This window comes from Eucalyptus grandis, chromosome 1 (assembly GCF_016545825.1).
Source record: "Eucalyptus grandis isolate ANBG69807.140 chromosome 1, ASM1654582v1, whole genome shotgun sequence".
NCBI classification, from domain to species: domain Eukaryota; kingdom Viridiplantae; phylum Streptophyta; class Magnoliopsida; order Myrtales; family Myrtaceae; genus Eucalyptus; species Eucalyptus grandis.
The window spans coordinates 53,308,973-53,329,517 of record NC_052612.1 but is presented as its reverse complement, the minus strand read 5'-3'; the positions used below and the strand labels follow the sequence as shown (position 1 = coordinate 53,329,517).

Sequence of the window (20,545 nt, the reverse complement as noted above, 5' to 3'; positions counted from 1 at the left end):
AATTAAATATTTTTATTTAGTAGTCATGTACAAGTGATTAAATATTTTAATTTGTGTGAATGATTATTAGAGCATGTATGTGTGCTTTTTGCTATATCTCTTAATACATATATGAGTATGAAATTTCTTTCCTTTTCTTTTCTTTTTATAAAAACTTATTGTTATTTGAATTTCAAATTTTCAAAAGAGTATCTCATGCAACGGATGCAACAAATGTCATCGATCAGGTTTCGCAAACTTTTATTTCAAAAGATAGATTCGAATTGAGGTCTCAATTAAAAATAGCAACAAGATAACTTATAAAAAAATGGGCCAGAATTAAGAAAGATGATTGTGCTATTCCTTTCCACCAAGAAAGTGGAAGTAGTGGGTGCTCCTCTTGCTCCTTTGGCTTATATTTTGGGGACACAAGATAGGGGAGAGTACATAAAGAAAAGAGAGAGAAGGAATATATGGCATTTTTGTCCTTTTTTTTTCTTTTTAGTTAAGAGACATTTTTATCATGTTGTCGGTGGCATAGGTTCTCTAGGATAACTGTCCAAAAAAAAAATATTAAATTTATTATCCTTAAAAAGAAATATTAAATTTATTATATTACAATCAATTAGTCCTAATATTTTCAATTTAACCAATTAAGTTAAAACATTTTGACAATTTGCCAATATAATCCTTTCAATCAATTTTACCTGAAAATCATTAACACAAACGCCATTCATCCTACGTGACATGGCCAGACTAATGTAGATAATTTTTGTAATTTTTATTTTTTTCCTCTTTTAACCATTTATTATTTTATTTTATTTTATTTATTACGGCTGCCAACAAAAGGCAATAGTGAAAAAGAAAAGCAAAAGAAAAGAAAAGAAATTTTAAATATATGAAAATTATCCATATTAGCATCACTAGACGTGCACATAAGCAGTTAGTGATAATTGGAATTTCTTATGAAATTTAGATAGAATGACCACATGAGTAAATCGTCAAAAGATATATAATTAAGTTGACCAAATTGAAAAATTTAGAAATAAATTGACCACCGTACAATACGTTTTAAGACTTTGTAGACAATTTTCCCTAATTCGTTACAATGATTTAGTATGCCCATACACAATAATGAATGTACGGGAATTTTTGCACGCACATAGGGTGGATAATATTATCATTTTAGTCGATTATGGATCTTGTCAATGAGTGTCCTTATAACATAAGTTAAATTGCAATTGGCATACTTTTTTTTTGCCATACTGCGAACTGTGTACTTTGAAAATGTAAAGTATGTTTTTTTTTTTTCCCGTGTTGATCTTGTTAAAGTTGTGATCGCATGGCATTTGGTCCACCCGAACTCTTGACATGGTTTAAGAGAAAATAACGGCCGCGTCAAATTTATGCAGCACAAGCTCAATCTAATTACGCACCAGACAGGTGGATAGTTTTTGTTTTCTTAATATAGGTACTAACCGGCATCATCAACTTAATTAGTCCATGTTTCGTTTATCTTTCCATCCTATGTAAATCGCATTAGGAATACTTTAGATAGATGGAGAGGAGAATTTATTTATTTTTTTCCCTCATTGCATTGGAAAAAACTAGAGAGAGAAGCTTTAACATGTTGCTGTGTCCCTCGTTTCCTGCATCAGCAACACAACACGAGGCAGCTATAATAACCTCGACGAGGCCTCACGACAGAACATTCTCAATGTTCGAAAAACGGTTGAGCCGTTAGAGAGGTTTGAGCTGTCGGAGCCAATGCTCCTACGCAATGCACACACACACCAGTCAAAAGGAACAGGGGAGAAGAAGAAGGTCCTGATGAAACTGGTGTTCCGTTAAAAGTAAATAAATCCTGACCAGCTATTAATGCGAGAAATGTGTCGGGAGGTTATTGAGAAAAACCTCTCTTTGGAGTAAATTCTGGTCACCCTCTCTCTCTTCTCTCTCTCTCTCTCTCTCTCTCTCTATTTTCTCCTTCTCTCTTCTCTTCCTTCCATTACATTCCCTTGAGAGTTTCTTTGATCTTTTCTTTTCTTGTTTCCTCCTGGAACTTGAGAGGGAATGTTTGCTTTCTCCATCTGAACGTTTTGACAATGAAGTGAGTTTCCTTTCTTTATTTTGCTTTGTCTTCTTTTTGTGCTTCTGATTGGTGTTCGCTGCTTTTGTTTTAATGGGGCTTCATGTCATGCAACACTTGATCAAGTTATGGAAGGGTTTACGCCATTGGAGTTGGCAATATCTTATAGTAATGAGAACTCTCAGAAGGGGGAGAAAAAACCGTGACGATTCCCACATTTTCGGATTTGTTGTTAATCGCAGCGTTCATTTGGTGAAATATGTACATTCTCTTGACATGTGACAGGTTTGGAGAGATGTTTAGGTGTCTGCTTTTCTTTTCCTTGCTTATCCATTCAAGCTTAGCCCAGAAGTCTTCAGGGGTTCAGGGACTTCACCACCAACGAAATGGAAGACCCTTAATGGTATTCTGACTCTCTCTCCTAATTGCATTCATGCTTGGGCCCCAAAACTTTACTTGAAGGATAAAAACAATTTCCTCAAGAACAAAAGAGATTTTGTAGTTGATTACAGAGATTTGAGAAAGACAAAATGGGAATTTGTAGTCCGGTTTAGTTCCGGAAATTGCTTGGATCATGGCCTGCTCCCTATGTGGGGATGACCTCAAAATTCTGAGCGTAGTAACAGCGAGTATGTGTGCCTTACCCGCAGGCGACAAGCCCGTTGTTATAGCTCGGGGCGGGTTCTCTGGGATCTTTCCCGATTCAAGCGAGTTCGCCGTGGACATGGCAACAACCTCGAGCATGGGTGATGTGGTCTTGTACTGCGATCTGCAGCTCACAAAGGATGGTATAGGGATATGCCAACCTGACATCAAGCTCGACAATACAACCGACATTGCAATGGTGTTCCCGAAAGGAGAGAAGACCTACACTGTGAACGGACAAGATTTGAAGGGATGGTTCGCCGTGGATTACACGTCCGACGAGCTTTTCAACAACGTCACGTGTAAGTTTAAGTCTTCATTTAGTATCAATGCGATATTCAAGAACACCGAGAGTTACCAATAGAGGAGGGTGAATTGAAGATGGAAAAGAAGACAACACGAATATCACTACTATAACAGGATCACCAGCCACCCTGTGTTCTACCTTGCCTTTCCCTTGCGCCTGCTTAGCACGATCAGTAATGGCAGATATAACATGACTTCAGAAATTTAAGTTGGCACTTCGCTCATTAGATTTCTTCTCTGGTAGTTCCATTGTCTTAATCAACCATTCAGGTTCTCGTGTAAGTTAGCACATGGTTTTTTGGGATATCATTCAGTCGGTATATTCATAAATTGTCAACATCATATAAATGAATTAAAAAATTTGTGAACTCAATCCAACAAAGATAGAAGCTATACCATATGCATTGAAATTAGTGCATTACGAAGTTCAAAGGAGGCAAAAAGTATAGCGAAAAGGCTGTTCGAGAAATTATTTGCGCTTGAAAAAAACAAAGAAACTAATTTCTCTATTTTGCCATTGTATCGTTCTCCTTTCCTTCCCTGCAGTGGTTCAGAATGTCCTGTCCAGGCCAAGTTTGTTTGATGGCGCAATGTCGGTTCAAGCCGTCGATGATATAGTTGGACGCAAAACTGTTAACCTACTTTGGCTAAATGTTCAGGTCTCTCTCTCTCTCTCTCTCTCTCTCTGAAGCAGCTTTCTTCTTTTCACAACTTGTTGATTGGCGTGGTGATACATCCGTTCCTTGCTACAGTATGATGGATTCTACAATGAACACAAACACAGTCCAGCAACCTATGTGCAGAAAGTTGTGAGGTACTACCCTGTTGATTACTTATCATCTCCAGAGATTGGTTTCTTGAAGGCTATGAAAGGAAAAGTCAATAAAGCAAGGACAAAGCTCATATTCCGATTTCTGGCCGAGGATGCAGTTGAACCATCCACCAATCAAACATACGGTTCAATACTCAAAAACCTTGAATCGATCAAGGCCTTCGCATCTGGGATACTTGTTCCAAAGGAGTACATATACCCAGTTGGTACAGACAAGTATCTGGGAGCCCCCACCAGCCTTGTGGCGGATGCTCATAAACAGGGCCTTGAAGTATACGCTTCTGGTTTTGCAAATGACAATCCAGCAAGTTTCAACTATAGCTACGACCCAACATCGGAATACCTGCAGTTCATCGATAACTCTGAGTTTTCTGTTGATGGGTTGCTTACGGATTTCCCTCCAACAGCTTCAGAAACCATCGGTAATGGGAAAATAACTGTCAACTTTGTATCTTTACTTACCATATAACTGTAGGTTTTGTAAATGCATTAGTTCTGCGAGCAATAAACCTGATAGAAATGTCCTCTGAAACTCAAAGTTGCCCTTTTCTTGCAGTATGTTTTACTCAGAACAACAATAGTAGCAAGCCCATCAAAGGTAACGTGTTAATCTAAATCATTCTGACATATCGTCATTCAACCAACTTCTACTTTACCAAAGTGTCCCTGTGCAGGGAAAGCTTTAATCATATCTCACAATGGAGCAAGTGGAAATTATCCAGGGTGCACTGATCTAGCATACCAGCAAGCAATAGATGATGGTTCTGACATCATCGACTGCTCAGTGCAAATGTCGAAAGATGGAGTAGCCTTCTGCTTGGATTCTGCAGACCTATCAGGAGATACCACTGCAATGCCCACTTTCATGTCTCAATCGACCGTTATCCCCGAGATCCAGCAGAACAGTGGAATCTTTTCCTTTGATCTTACATGGAGTGAAATCCAGAGTTTGAAGCGTAATGTTGCCCCATAATCTTTTCCATGCATATTGATATTGCCTGCAGGTTAATGTCTGATGAAATTGCTCACCAACAAGCTTCCTTGTTTCAGCTCAACTTGTCAGCCCTTTTGGTAGTGATGCTGGCTTCCAGAGAGATCCAGCAAATAAGAACAAAGGCAAATTTGTCACTCTTTCAGAATTTCTGGAGCTTGCAAAGTCAAAGGCAGTATCAGGTGTTCTGATAAACATAGAGGTAAAAATGGCTTTAGTTTCTTCCTTATTTTGATTAGGAGCCCTTTTCACAAGCATGACCAAGTTTTCTCATCCCTTATCAGAATGCTGCTTACCTAGCGTCGAAGAAGGGTCTTGGCATAGTAGACACTGTTTCCAAAGCCTTAAGCAATGCCACATTCGACAAACAATCCACACAACAAGTCTTGATCCAATCCGATGACAGCTCCGTATTATCACAGTTCAAGAATGTTTCGACCTACAAAAGAGTGTTGACAATTGAAGAGAAAATAAGCGATGCACCAAAGCAGCCAGTAGAAGAGATAAAAAAGTATGCTGATGCAGTCACTGTCACGAGGCCCACCATCATGCCAATTTCAGAGAGCTTCCTTTTGAGCAATACAAGTGTTATTGACGAAATGCATGCAGCAAATATCTCAGTATATGTCTCTGTTTTGAGGAACGAGTACATTTCACTCGCATTCGATTATTTTGCGGATCCTATTCTGGAGTTGGCTACTTATGTAGCAGGATTTGGAGTTGATGGGATCATCACTGAATACCCGGCAACAGCCAACAAATACATGAGTAAGCACTGCATGAGTTAAATTCCTTTATAGGTCCAGTCAACCACACCATTTTTTAAAGTGTACGTGTCTACACACAAGTGCAAGAGTGCTCGCTTACACAAAAAAAGTAGGTGATTTGACATTCAGAATTTCTTTTGGGCCTTTGACAGTTAGACCAGCCTGATCGCACTCCATGCTTGAAACAATATATGGTCCCTAAACCACAGGCAAGAGGAAAACAAGAATGAATTGCTCACCGTTCCATTTGTTATTGCAGGAAGTCCATGTTTTGATTTGAATGCCAAGGAAGCCATCTTACCAGTTCAACCTGGTTCTCTTATTGGCATTATCCAAGGAGCTGAGCCACCGGCAGAAGCTCCCGCTCCAGTCCTTGAAGTCTCAGACATCGTTGACCCACCTCTACCTCCTGTAGTTGCCAATGTATCTTCGAACTCACCACCTGCACCTGCACCTGATGCCAAGCACTCCAGTGCACTAAAAGAAGTTGCTAATTTGGGTCTATCTCTAGCAGTTATCGTGGCACTCGGTTTACTATTTTAGGGACATTAACACGAGGAGCTGTCCAATGGATCTGCAGGTCATCTTTCCTCTCTCAAGTTTCACTTAGCTTACTCTCTTTCTCTTGATTCATTTCGGTTTGTAATATAGAAAAGAAATCTGACATTGACTATTATCAGAAGTGAGTTGTGTTAAGTGGTGTATGATGACCATTTTGGATCCACAAAACCTCAATGACAATCTAATTGTTGGCGATTTTGACCCCCCACAACAAAGATTTGGTAAATGGATTCGGCAAGTCTTTTGGTCATGACGATTCCAAGTTCGAGATAAATGGTTGACTAGTAAAGAGAAACGTCAATAGAATCCACAACAGTTATTCAACTTATTTTCTAACGCTAAAAACTATAGATTGTTGAACAAGTATTCGTTTAAACAAAGACATCTAATCAGCTTCCTCTTTAAAACCAAGCAAACAATCGAAGAGCAACGGAGGGGAAAAAATTGTCAGCAAACAGAGCAAGTGAAAATCCCTGCTTTTCACAGACAGAAATGGGAAAGAAAAAGAGGCTAGATCATGAAATGTGACAAACTGACAACGCAAACAAATTAAGCATGAAAGAGAGAACAAGATATACACTGCCTCAAATCGAAACCGGAACAATCTTTGAAAAGCTAAAAAGAAAAAACCCAATAACATGAGGCACCCACCAGCTCTATCTCTCAACATTATCCACCACTTCATCGTTTAGAGAGAGAGAGAGAGAGAGAGACTCAGAACATTACTCGAGAAGTTCTATATCGTTCATGCAAAGCAAGAACAATGAGAAAATTACCACTCTACACCAATCCGTGGCTGCGAAACAGCGGTTGCTCGTGAAAGGCCCAAAGATGGGAACTTTCAGAAGCCCTCCGATCGGAGTCGCCACGCCATGAAAATTGGTGGGTAGTTTCCTCAAAAGGCCTCGCCTTTCTCACATTTTTCCCGAGTAAATGCATCATCACAGCCTTTCTAGTGTGCAGCACAGACCAAGCAATGAACTTTCCAGGACACGGGGCATGAATCTCGTCAACCCAGATCACCATTCTCATCATCACCACCACTACCACCACCACCACCACGATCATCATCATCATCATCATCATCGTCGCCATCGCCATCGCCATCGCCTTAGCAATAATAATAATAATAATAACAAGGAGGAGGAGAGGGAGGCCTCAGCAGAGGCTGCTGCAAGAACCTGCGCAAGCCTCCGTCCGAAAGTCTCCATTTATACTCGATTCTTTCCGACCGGGGGTGAGCGACTCCAAGTACAGGTTTTGCTTAGGATCTTTGTAATTAGCACCAAGGTCGACACGACACTCGACACGTTGGATATTATATTCTTAATTCTATGATTATTTCAATTTTATTAGTCTGATTCAAATTCATAAATAAATAATTAATAATAAAATTCTAAAATAAATTTATACTAAACATATTAATTTATCATTTATTAATATTATTCGTCATTTCAATTTGATAAATTCAACTCCATTTTAATAAATCCTTAAAAGTTGAAAAGAAAAAAAAAATGTAATTCACATTCTAGACTTGTATATTAAAGATGTCGAATGAAAAAAAAGGAAAAACTTGAGAGTAAATTGTGTATTATAAAAAGTGAGAGTCAAAAAAGAAGAAAAGAAAATATTAGATTTTTCTTCTTTCCTAATTTCTTATTTTCATTATTAATTTTTATTCTTTTCACATATATATTTCGATCATTCATTTATTGAAATTTTTTAAAATTTACCTTACATGTTATGTCGAATTCCAACTCAAATGTCGAAAAGTGTTAAAAAAATTGACTAAGTGTCCGATTTTCCAACACATATTAATCGAATATTCGAAGAGTGTCGAACACATGTTGAAGTGTCCGACATAATATGAAGACTCTTGAAGAGTCTCGATGCTTCCTAAATCTTTGGAACGTGGTACTTATTTTTTGAATTCGAAACATATCCTACATTCCTCATAACAAGTAATTTACCTTATCATATCTCATAACTTAAAACTTATCACATCATAGATTTCAAGATTGATTTCAGGATCTATTCAAACCCCACCTATATAATTAATTGAAAGATTGCAATGAATTAAAACCTTTAACAACCATTGTTTATTGCTATAATTCACTAATCATAATTTATATTTAGACAAACGAAAAATTGAATATTGATAAAATAAAAATCTCAATCATAAAATAGAAATTCAAATTATATTATACACTCATCATCGAACAAAGATCGAATATCATAGGATCACGTGAAGATATGGATCAAGAATAACTTTAAAACTTGTTCCAGGTAACGGATTCCAAGTTTCAAGTTACAAGTTACAAGTTACAAGTTTTGGATTTCGTATCCTTTTTAATTAGGAATTTAAAACCTATCCATCAAAACGGATTTCTCATTGTTTGAAACTCAAAATGTATGTTGAAAGTTGAAACCATGCTCACCCTTATTTTCAACAGCCAAAACAACCACAAAGTAATTTGCTAGGAAAACAAAGTAATTTGCTAGGAAAACTGATCTTTCCCTAAAATCTCATCTTCGCATTTTATTCTGGAATTTTGCCAATGCAAGAAGACCGTCTATAACATATATTTTCCTTTCTTTGGGGAAAGAAATCATTTTGATTTGGCTTTTTTTTTTTTTTTTTTTTTTTTTGATGATGGAGGAACCGCACTAGCCGACAGCGGTGCATAAACCCCACCGGGGGTGACGAGGTAAGAGAGGACCCACCACCCCCGACGTCAGAGTGGGTTTGCGACTCACACCCACCTCCACGCAGGCAGCCGCAGTGTGAGTAGAGTAGGAATAGTTACCCACCACCCCCGACGTCACACTTAAGACACCTAGCGCATCCCCTGAGTTTCGAACTCCTCATCTTTGCTTAAGGGTCATCGTAGTTCTTATCCAGCGGAGCTACCGCGGCCAGTAGTGTAGAAATCATAATTTTCATCATTAATAAGTATGAAAATAATTTCTCACATCAATAATGCACCTGATAAAATCTTTTAGTTCAAGTGCACGCAACTTTCGGAATACCCAAATTGTTGGCTGGTTGATTGCTTGTAATTCTTCAACAATTTCATAAAGCCGAAAATAGTCTAATTCTAACCGGAGAGGAAAAAATAACGTTCATCAACAATTTCCTAAAGAGAAGATAGTCTAATTCTAACGGAAGAGGAAAAAATAACGCTTATCACTTAAAGAAATCTTCTCCAAAAATTCAACAATATAGGTGTAAAAACACCGAAGTTAATTTTTACACCAAAGTTAAATGGATTGGCACTTGTCAAGAGATCAAACCTGCGAAAATGCAAGCTGGTACACTCATACTACAAGCTTTGCAAGATTGCATTCCAGGGAAAGCTAGGCTTGCCTTTGTAGCAATCAGCTGCAAGCTTAAATTTACTGGATACGACAGTGGATAAAGAAAGATCATGACTTCATTCGATCAGCACTATGCTTTCTAATTTACAATTGCAGACAAACCTCAATGAAGTACTCATATATGCAAGAAAGAGAACAAAATACATCCTCAACTCTGCTATCAAAAAATGGCTAAGAGGCTCCCAGGACAAGCGGAAGCAACCTCACAAGAATTGCTCGATGAGCGCAGGGCTGACAAATGAAGACAAGTATATCGAAAAGATGGCTCATTTATGAGAATTCCGTCCAATCAATGAAATTGCAATTTCTGGCTACTTGTGAACTCACATGACCTCCTTTCCGTGGTGCCGGAGCACAGTTTTGTAGACAGCTTCCCCGGATGAGTTAATGAAATAAGTTACCTGCCGACAGCTATGTGTATTAGTTGGTGTTTTCGCATGGAAATCAGGAAGCTAGATGGGGTAATCAATCACACGGAAAATTCCATGATGTTCCATCACCAAAATCCCCATTAAAGTGGTCTATTTTCAAAAACCAAACAGGTGAAAATATCAACTTATTCCAGCATTCTGCACTAATTCAAAGATGTTATTCATAAGACTGGATTAGAGAAAAGATTTGATTACTCACTATTTCAAGGGGGGTGACTCTGTGAAGAAGGAACCCTTCAGGAAGTTCTCTGGAGAAATCACAGACAGAATTCATACCAGATTATAGGTGGGACAAAAATAGTTGGGAAATTCAGAACAGAGACAAAAGGAGATACCTGCAAAAGACTGATGATGTTCCATGAGATGAAGAAGAATTAGATTTTTTACATAATTGGCCAGGGTCGCCAATGTAGGTAACACCACCTTGGTGTACATGATGCATGCCAGCCCCTCCACTTAAGTATGCATTCTGGGAAGACATGTCTGATTCAACTTCTTCATTCAAGAAGGATTCATGGGATTCATAGTTCATTCATGAGGAGGCAAGAAAAAACGAGAGAGATTACCACTCCATAAGTGGAAAAGATGCTACTCAAAGGGTCAAGGTCTGTCTTTGCCTCAGGTGGATCCTCACTTTCTTGGCAGGAAATCAGTGGAAGAAATCCTGCGATTATGCGCCTGAGTTCACAGAGAGCAAAAAGTCACCTGGTTATAAGGGAAATACTTTCATTCTTTTGACAGACAAGCCACAACTGGTGGATAAATGAGGTAGGTCCACACAAACTATCAAGTAATACAAACACAAGAATTCACAAACAATTTACAGCTGAGCTATCCCAAGGCAACAGTATTCAGAAAAGATCAGAGAAGTCATAATTTGTTAGACAAAGGAACTTGCATGAATTCTTGAAACATAAACACTCTGACTTGGTACAATGCCAACCGTTATACTTGCACAAAGGAAAATAAAGGACACCAGAAGTTGAATTCTTCAAACTTACCATTCGCCAGTTGTTTCCTCTAGGATGCTCGTGAGCCATTTAAGTTGCTCCTCTCCAAGCCCCTCTAATGATCCCATCATCACAGAACCCTGGAGATTCAGGACATAAGGTTTACTTCATCTGGTTGCCATTTGTGCTCCAGCTACATCACCAGTAGAGCAAAAACAGGTGGATATACATGAAAGTAGGCAATTTGGCATACAACACGATGCCCTAGAGTGGGAGTATATCTAGGTCGATGGGAGGAGTATAAGTTTGGTATTGATGCATATATTGCTCCATCAGATAATAAGCTTAAGCGATGGAGTTCCCAGGTAGGAAAGCAAAGATGGAAGGTCAAACTGAGTCAAAAGAACCCTCCATGAGTGTGAGCGTGGCTCCCATGGAGGTATACCGATTAAAGATTCATCCTTCGTATTTTGACTTCTAAGATCTAGGGTAGCGTCAGGCGACAGAAAATGGGTTCTACCACTCCAGAAATTCAAAACAAGACACCTTTGCTCATCAGCCATTAGTCCCTTTTTCAAGACTCCTTTTATCAGTTTGCATTACAGAAAACCAAAACCCCCACATCCAAACACCAAACATACAACCATATTTGAGAGTAAAAGAGGTTTCCTACCTTACACAGTAAATGCATGCTGACACAGCCACAATACAGATAACAAGCTCATTGACGTATTTCTCTCTAAAAGAAGTAGGATAAGAAAAAGAATGCATATAGCCATAGAGAAAAAGCAGATATCAAGAGGTGTCTTTAGACATATGACAACATACCTTAAAAAGGCCAGTATCTAGACCAATTAAGTCCAAGGTTTTCCCATGATGAAATTTCATCTGCTCTCTGAAATAACTTCTTCCTCCTTTTGAAGCTTTAGTGGTGTACCTACAGTGTCACTATTCTGGATTACCTAACAATTTGGCTGAATAAAAAACCAATCAAGACCCAAATATAATATCAGGATCTAAAATGTCCCAGAAATATTATACATATTCAATCCCAAAGACAGCAAATAGGAAGAAAATGGTATACCATGGAATTTTCAGTGATTGGTATCTTTGTGTAGCCTGCCAAAAGAGAATGTTAAATTTCCATTAATGGTTGTGGAATCTTACTCCTGACAAACATAAAATCAATCTGGAGAAACTAAAAGTGTATGTGCCACAAATAATACTTCAAAGTTTAACAATAGCAAAGCGTAACTGTTCCACTGCTATCTTTCTTCTAAAGGACAAAAAATTAAAAGCTTTTTCAACTAGTAAGATAACCCTTCTAACGTCAAACTCTAAGCCAGCCAGCTTTTCCATGTGGATATGTGTATGGTGAATTCAATTTAAAGCTTTTCAAGCGAAAAAAGAACTGAAATTGTATACATTAAGCAAGAGGGAGCTCTTAAGTTTCAAACAGGAGATAGAATTGATTCATACTCTTACATTCTGCATAAGCGGGTCATCTGCGCCAAGTTCGCTGATGTTGACAACAAACGCTGCGCCATATGTCCTTGACACCTTCTCAATCTTCATTAAAACCCCAATAAAACACAGGGTCAGTAAGCCCCCATTCACAGAGATAAAGCAAGAGCCACCATCGATTCCTGATCTCTCTATCCCTACCTAGAGAATGCACACAGAGTATAATTTGCAAGTCTAGTTCTTAATATCAATATTTGTACTGTCTAACTGTAAGTATGGGATTGAGAGAGAGATAACAATTATTGGGAAAGATTGCAGAAACCAATTTACAGATGCAAAAGGAACCAAGAACGCACTGTAGTGATCCCTGAGAGCCCTACAAACAAAACGTTAAAATGTGGAACCTCAGTGATAACATCCAGTTCCACAATTTAAAAGATAAGGACACACTGCTGGATCAACCTCCCAAAATAACATCTTTCCAATAGCATCGAATGGTTCACTAACATCAAAGTCAGAAAATTTACCAGCTTCAAGAGCCGCGTCTGTTCGTTTAAAGCTCTAAATCCACCTCGGACGGTAACAAAGTAAGAATCAAGAAATCTACCACTGCTTCTGATGACACTCTTCCTATAATCCCTGTGCTCCTGAGGCTGGCCCAAGTTCAAGGCCACATAGAGAGCGATGCAGAGACACACCTGGGTAAAAACGGTGCATACCCAAGATCTCTTCCCCATAATCACGCCCAAAGGAATGAAAAGAACAATTATTTTCCTCTCAGGTGGGGCGGGACAGTGTCAATCCAAGCTCGCCCCTGTTTCCGCTCTGCCGACGCCCTGCGCTTTGACTCCAGACAACAGATCTGGGGAGCGCATCTGAAATGTGAAAGGCGAAGAGGAAGGCCTTCACGGTGAAAAGTCTGCACATGATGTGCATGTCGGGGAATCAAGAAAATGCTGGAGAGACTTTCCTGTCAGGCCTAGGACCAAAAAATCGCCATCTTGATGGTGGGTTTTTGTCCGTTTCGCCCTCGGAGAGCAGAGGTCCCCCTTTCTTGCACGTTTCATGAGCATTATTGAGCTGCGCTGTAGGTGTTACATTGGTTCTTTGGCTGTAAAAAAATGGAACAACTTCTTTTTTTTTGGGTTCATTTGACAGCATGCTTTTGTTGGGACGAGATCAAGCAGAACCATTGCCCGTGGCGTGTCTGCCTATATTTAAGTATATGCAAGCAAATAAAAGGTGCCTTCTCTGTTTTCTTTACATTCAAAAGAATAATTTACATTTCAAAATATCATAAAGAAAACTCGTGTCAATTTTCCTATGTGAAAATCTCAATTGTTTTGGATTGAAACAAAGACAAAAGCCACAAAAAATTTCAAATTATATCTACTATATGACACATTAATCCTAAAAAATCGTAAGTTATGCAAAGTATGACACATTTATCCTAAATTTTTTCTTATGACATAAAAAATCTCAAACTTATATCCCGTGGCACATTTGCCTTCCATCAAGTTTCAATTAAATAATTTTCCAATCAAAATGACATCATATTTATTTCATTTAAGACATGCAAGGATCATATTAACATTGTTTGCCTTCCGTCGTATATATAAGCAAATGATTAATGTAAGCTCATTCACGGAAGATTGATGGAGAGTAAATATGTCATAGTGAGTATAGTTTGAGGTTTTCAATGGCTTTTTCCGTTAAAACAAATCAAAGCACATGTATCCAAAATTCTAGATTAAGTAAAAAGTAAAAATCAATCTCAGGTATCCTTATATTATTTAAGGTGCAAGTGAGCTTTGAACTTGAAGAATTATGTAGGACAATGGCTTTGCGGTCCTCTAATTGTCAAGCTTATTAGAGGACTAAAAGTTTTGCATTTTGAAAAATATAAGAGACAAGTATACTAAAACTTGTTATAAAAATATAATTTAGTCATAAAACATATAAAAAGCGTAATCAAATTCTAAAACTTATCGAATTGGTGCAATCGAGTAATTTTGCAAACTCCGTCCAACTTGATTAATGGAAAACGCTTACGCGGGTTTTATTATTTCTCTCTTTCTTAAGTGGAGCTAATGTGGCTAAAACATGAAGATAGGGCTAAAACAATGTTGTTTTGGTCCAAATATGATCTTTTAACCTAGATCTTAATTAAATTAAATTAAAAGATATATAAAAAGAAAGGTATCTTAAGAAAACATATAACAAGGGGAAAAAAGAGCATGGGCAAGGGCCCTTGTTGCCGCCACCCACCGTCACATGAACACGTTGGTGCGGGCCTAACGATGCCCGGAAGGATCGCTGGAGCCTTAATGAGAGGCCTGCTGACCCTTGCTTGTCGTGGGTTAAGGCTTGACTTGGCGACCCTCGTTGACCCTAATCTATCTACGGTGGGGGTGGTCCTTGCCATTACCCTTGCCCTTGCCTTTATTTTCTTTTTTGTGTTTTAATTGAAAAAAAATATTTTTAAAATTTTTAACTAATTTTGGTTAAATCATTATGATTTGGGCTAAAATAATGTTGTTGTAGTATGATTTTTCATGTTTTAGTGTGGTCAGTGCTGCATAGAAAAGAGAAAATAAAAAAAAAAAATCTAATTAGCATTTTCTGTTAGTATAATTAGACAGGGGTGAAGGATTCTATTATACTAAATTGATTAATTTTAGAATTTGATTACATTTTTTGTAAGTTTTGAGACTCAATTACACTTTTGTGACTTCCGACGTTTTCAAAACAAAAGAAGTAAAAATCCTAGTGACGGGAGGATAGTTTTAAACTTTCAATATTCTTGATGTGAGAGATAATGATTCCTCCTAAACTACAGTGTCTCGATCTCAAGTCTAATAAAAAAAAATAGAACTTTAGTTCCCTATTCTCAAGCTGATTTGAATGGCACCAAAAGCACGGCGTGATCAAGGAAAAGTCCTTAATGGTAAGAGTTGGAAACGCATTTGTCTTGATGCACATGATGATGGACACATACTCCATGAATCCATTGCATGAAATCATATCCTTGTCAACATCTAAAACAGCTGGCACCAAATTTTGATCATTATCACACAAAGAAACGGCGACATGCACTGTGGAAATTGCCGGCGGTCAGTTTTATGACAGCGAAATTTGAACCTCATAGAAATGACTGTTTTAAAAATGTGAATTATTGAAGATTGACGGTTTCTATATTTGCATATATACTTTTCAAAACCTCTAATGAAAGGAAATTTGAAAAAAGGAACCATTGATCTCCCTCGTTAGTACATGCTGAAAAATTGAGCGAGCAACAATTTATTCTGAAAGTTCGCTCAACAATTTATTCTGAAAGTTTAAGTTATTAAGGGAAAAAGGGCATGAGTTATTTTTTTCGTTTAATAATACGCAAGTACACAAAACAACGGCGTGCAAACAGAACCAATGTGCAGGGACTGAAGAAAGTTTGAGTTTGTCCCCACTCGGACATGATCATGTGCTGCACTGTCTTAAGCCTGTCGAAAAGGCAATGCCTTTCTGGATAAAGGTGATGCCTTTCCCTTCCAAATAACGGAATATAAAAAAATTTATTGCTTGCGAGTTCAAAGCATTATCTTGTTTGAGGTCAGGGCATGTTGTTCTTGTTTCTATCTGCCACATTCCATTCTATAGATAATGTAGAATACACTGTAGGGCATTCCCAGGGCAAGGACTTCCGACAGATTGTTCACCAGATCAGCAGCTATGATTGTGCTCATATAAAGTAACTAAAGTGCTTCATAAATAGATGTGAATGCAAAATTGAATGACCATCCAAGATCAGTGAGTGAATGGGACTCTGAGGGGTTTTGAGGAACTGTGACTCCGCGAGTGAGTGAAAGTGCAAGTAAACTTTGCTTCCCGTGCTGCTTTCTCCTCCAATTCATTACATGCCTCAAGACCCAGTCGACACATAATTACTCTCATATAAAAGCTCAAAGAGTAATCTAAAATTAAGAATGCTCCATTCAAAGAATTCAACATTTCAGAAAAGCCTTCAAGGATTAGTGAATAAGCAAACTCAACTGACCATGCATTTCCTATGCTCAAAGAGAAACAATGATCATTTCCCGACATGTCTCACATTCAATCAAACTCATGTCGAATTAATACCCAAGGAATGACCCCAAGGAAGTTGTCACATTTCCCCGAGTAGAATCCATACTGGGCAATACTTAGAATAGAACTATAAAACCATAATCCCGCGAAGAGTGCATTTTTGCACTTATAGGGACCACAAACAGGCTTATGATGTTCATCTCAGATGTGAACAAGATCCTGACAAAAAGCTATACTGGATGCCAAAGGCCAAAGATCAATACCATCAATATCATCTAATCCATGAATAGCTTTTTTTCACAAGGACTACAAAATATCTGCTCGGCCAAGCAGATCTACTGACGTCATCCGCCTAGGGAACCTGGGAGGCAGCCTCAAGACCATGGCATCCTCAATCTGAATTGGTAGATGTGTAGCCACAATTACTATCCCACCCTTCTTCCGGTGCTCTGCAATTATATACTCCAGCAACTTCACACCATCATCATCTAACGCAACAGAGGGCTCATCAAGTAACCAGATAGGACGGTCAATAGCAAGCAGCCTGGCCAGCTGCAGCTTCTTCCTTTGACCCATTGAAAGCATTCTCGCTTTATCTTTTGCCAATCTTCCAAGCCCCATAAGCTCCAGGGCCGGCAGAGACTTTCCTTGCTTGCCTTCAAGCAATTCAAACCACTGAACATTGTCAAGGACAGTAAATTTCTCTTTTACAGCATCTTTCAGAGAAAGCCAATTGAGCTGCAACTTGTATTGTTGGAAAATGCCAGACTGGGTGACATCGTGGCCATTCCAGAGGATCTGACCAGCAGAAGGACGAGAAAACCCTGCTAACATACGCAGGAACGTGCTTTTGCCCGAGCCATTGGTTCCACTCAGCACAAGAGCTCCACCATCATGAAGAGAGACATTCACATGACGCAAGATCTGTTGCGCATTTCTCATGCAAGAAACATTGTCAAGAAGGAGACGAGGCAATGGAGGTCTTCGGAGGGTCATTGAAGTATGTGGACCAGCCAATGAGGCTTGGAACTTGCAGAAGTTGAAGAACCACCTAAATCTTTATTCAGATAAGCACCTGTGCGAGATGTTAAATGACTATCGGCGAGAACACAACAAGTCTTTGAACATATGTCAACAGTGCAACTCCTGCATCTGGAAACATCCGCCAAAGAAATCAGTAACCAAGTAAACAAATGCATAACGATCTCCAAGGACATACTACAATTTAGAATTCCGGGTCCAAACCTTCACATTTAAAGAAAAGGGGTTCAGCTACCGATGAGGTACAAAAAAGCATCGTCCAATATACAGATCAAAGGAGAAATTATCTTTGTCGACTTTAAATAACAATCAATATTCTCGAATGATGAACAATCAGAGTGAAATAAAAAAAAAATTACCCATGAGTTACAAATGTGGAATTGAAGAAGCAGCAATATGCCCTTTGCGCATGAATTTGAAATCAACAAAATTTATTGGCTGTCATACACATGCAATGCAACACATGCTCCTGAGCTTCCAAAATGTACCACCGACACACAACACCACGTTAACCTTGTCTCGGGCAACTATGAAGACGTAAAAGACAAAAAAAGTAAAAACCAAAGAGCCATACAAATGATACCCAATTGCTCAAAAAAGGGACCTTCACGTCCTACTCTGGTTCTGACAAACTCACAAACAGCTGGTGCGCATAATTCGCAAAACTCATCCCGGGAGCACTAGGTCTGAGAAAAGGTGTCCTCGTAGAGACCCTTTAACTAATATTTTGCTCATGAGGAAACAAGTTGTAATTTAACGAAGAAAAACGAAAGCTTTCGCAGAGTACAAGAAGTCAACACCGAGAAGAAAAAGAAGAAGAGGAAAAGAGAATGACCTGCAAATCTAGGACGTTATAGGATCATCTTGCATAGAATTGTATCCTCTCCTCTACGGTGGAAAGAGAAAAGAGAAGAAGAATGGGGTCAAAGGTCCTAACTTTAACCCGATGACGCCATTAACAAGCGCAGAAATTTTCAAGAGAGAGAAATTTACCGGTGGTGAAGCTATCTGAACATCAAAAGGTTTGGACCTCTGGGGCCTTTTTAATTAATTGGGTATTCATTCAACGACCAACTTCTGATCTCCGGCGGTCCTTTATGTGACACCCTGATCGTCTCTACTTGTAAAACCCAACTAATGCCTTTTGTGTAAAATTGAAAAAAAATTAAAATATAAAATTATTGTTTGTAATTATAATAATAAAATCGGATATATTTTTTGGTAAGATAAGATATATATAGACTTTTACTAACGAAATTTTACAAAAAGTAAGTCTCGACACCAAAAAACTTATACACTCACGATAACAAACAAGTTACTAAGAGTGGAAGGATGCCAAGAGTAAAAAAGGAGGAGGAGACACCAAAACAGCGACCGCCCTCAAGCAAGATCTAAAGAAAATCTGACACCTATAAAGAGAAAAGAGAGGGATCCAGTCCCCAACTTCTTTGTATCATTATGTTTCTTGGAGTGTTCGCAACCTATTTGAAAGTGAGAGCCTTGTCCTTGACGACTTTGGAGAGGTGTTGTTTCAAAGCCGGAACAAACAAAGCCTGCCCACAGAACAGTATATTGTTCCTAGCCTTCCATATTATATGACAAAGAGCGGCAAAGGAAAAACGAGCACTAGCTTGATAGAAGGAATTTAATGGCCCATTGTAAATTCTCCACCCATGACCTATTTTGCCATGGGAGGTTTGCATCTTGAAGCCCAAAAAGTAGCAAAAATAGTAGAAATATGGCACCCAAAAAATAAGTGGTCTTTAGAGTCCGATACATAATTGCAAAAGGCACAAGACACATTGACAATTCTACCATAGGAAAGGAGCAAAACCTGGATGGGTAACCGATTCCTCGAGATGAGCCAAAGGTGGAATCGATACCGGGGGATAAGCTTTCTATTCCAAACAAATGAGGACCAAGGCACCAAATTGTTCTTCCGGCGAATGGTTTCCCAAGCTGAAGAGATAGAAAAGATACCTGAAGAGTGTTGTAGCCATATTAGCCTGTCAGGAGTTTGGTTGAGAATAGGTAGGGGATGCATCCAAGATTGGAGGAAATCTTTGGTCGCTTGGCCTAAGGCGGAGAATAAGTCTGCTAACTTAGCATGCTTGGGAAGCCTTGACTTATAGATAAAGGAGTCCATAACAAACAAGTTTAGAGGTCCACAGGGATGCCATGGATCGAACCAAAGAGAAATGGAACGGCCATCACCCACTCACCATTTAAAATGTTGTTGGAAGTCCCTTCTGAGATCCAACAATTTCCTCCACGCCCAAGAACAAAAAGTAGGCTTTTTTACTATCCAAAAGTTCTTTTTTCAAAAGGTAAAATGGATCAATTTACACCAAAGAGATTCATTATCTGTAAATAGGATCTATATATGTTTCGACATTGCTGATGTATTACAATCACGGAGATTACGAATGCCAAGTCCTCCCTCTTGTTTTGGGAGACAAACATCTTCCCAAGCTACTTTCGCACCCCCTGACCCAAGGCCAAGGTGGGCTCTTCCAAAGAAATTGTCGAAGAATTTGCTCAATATGATCTAACACCGCTCTAGTTAACATAAGATGTTGGCCCAATACACTTGCATAGAATGAACAATTGACCTAATTAGTTGAAGTCGGCCTGCAAAAGAGAGAAAGCATTGTGCCCAGGATTGTACGCTTGATGTTATAAGGTTTACCAAGGCATTGTAGTGAGACTTGCTCAACAGAGATGATATGATGGGAACTCCAAGGTAGCAGACCGGGAGGACGCCTTCCCTAAAGTCGAGAGTCTAGAGAATTAAGGAACGAGAATGGAGTGTACCCCCCCGCAAGAAAAACTTCGCTTTTGTTCAGGTTCGGTGTTAATCCACTCCAAGAGGAGAACGTGAGAAGTCCATCTTTAAGAAAAGAAACAGAAGCCATATCCGCTTCACAAAAGAGGAATACATCATTAGCAAAAAAAAATAAGTGGGAAAGGCATGTGGGCTTGTACCTCCAGAAATATTTGAAACCCTACTATCTAGATTGCTGATAAAAAA

The 20,545-nt window shown here is 38.7% G+C and overlaps 3 protein-coding genes across 6 annotated transcripts; 1 reads left to right on the top strand and 2 right to left on the bottom strand.

Moving 5' to 3' along the window:
* Positions 1-2,642: 2,642 nt before the first annotated feature.
* LOC104438830 (glycerophosphodiester phosphodiesterase GDPDL6) lies at positions 2,643-6,327 on the top strand. The gene is made up of 8 exons (XM_039300552.1): positions 2,643-3,015; positions 3,566-3,678; positions 3,772-4,273; positions 4,327-4,449; positions 4,526-4,807; positions 4,902-5,044; positions 5,127-5,610; positions 5,869-6,327. The coding sequence occupies exons 1-8, from the start codon at positions 2,643-2,645 to the stop codon at positions 6,150-6,152; spliced, it is 2,304 nt and encodes a 767-aa protein (XP_039156486.1). The 3' UTR covers positions 6,153-6,327.
* Positions 6,328-9,538: 3,211 nt separating this feature from the next.
* On the bottom strand, positions 9,539-13,500 carry LOC104436106. Of its 2 annotated transcripts, none has more exons than XM_018869600.2 (9): positions 12,921-13,500; positions 12,409-12,498; positions 12,014-12,048; positions 11,758-11,866; positions 10,981-11,069; positions 10,546-10,657; positions 10,315-10,448; positions 10,179-10,227; positions 9,539-9,949 (listed from the first exon to the last, which is right to left on the bottom strand). In XM_018869600.2, exons 1-9 carry the CDS (start codon positions 13,128-13,130, stop codon positions 9,872-9,874), a joined length of 906 nt encoding a protein of 301 aa, XP_018725145.2. In that variant the 5' UTR covers positions 13,131-13,500; the 3' UTR covers positions 9,539-9,871. The 2 variants fall into 2 exon arrangements, with proteins under 2 accessions (XP_018725145.2, XP_010047135.2); XM_010048833.3 differs by having other exon boundaries at positions 12,415-12,498; positions 12,921-13,496.
* Positions 13,501-16,397: 2,897 nt separating this feature from the next.
* Positions 16,398-18,642, bottom strand: LOC104436104 (ABC transporter I family member 1). 3 transcript variants are annotated; one of them, XM_010048829.3, is made up of 3 exons: positions 18,508-18,642; positions 18,350-18,402; positions 16,398-17,625 (listed from the first exon to the last, which is right to left on the bottom strand). In XM_010048829.3, exon 3 carries the CDS (start codon positions 17,467-17,469, stop codon positions 16,780-16,782), a length of 690 nt encoding a protein of 229 aa, XP_010047131.1. In that variant the 5' UTR covers positions 17,470-17,625; positions 18,350-18,402; positions 18,508-18,642; the 3' UTR covers positions 16,398-16,779. The 3 variants fall into 3 exon arrangements, with proteins under 3 accessions (XP_010047131.1, XP_039160589.1, XP_010047132.1); XM_039304655.1 differs by having other exon boundaries at positions 16,398-17,619; XM_010048830.2 differs by lacking the exon at positions 18,350-18,402.
* Positions 18,643-20,545: the final 1,903 nt, after the last annotated feature.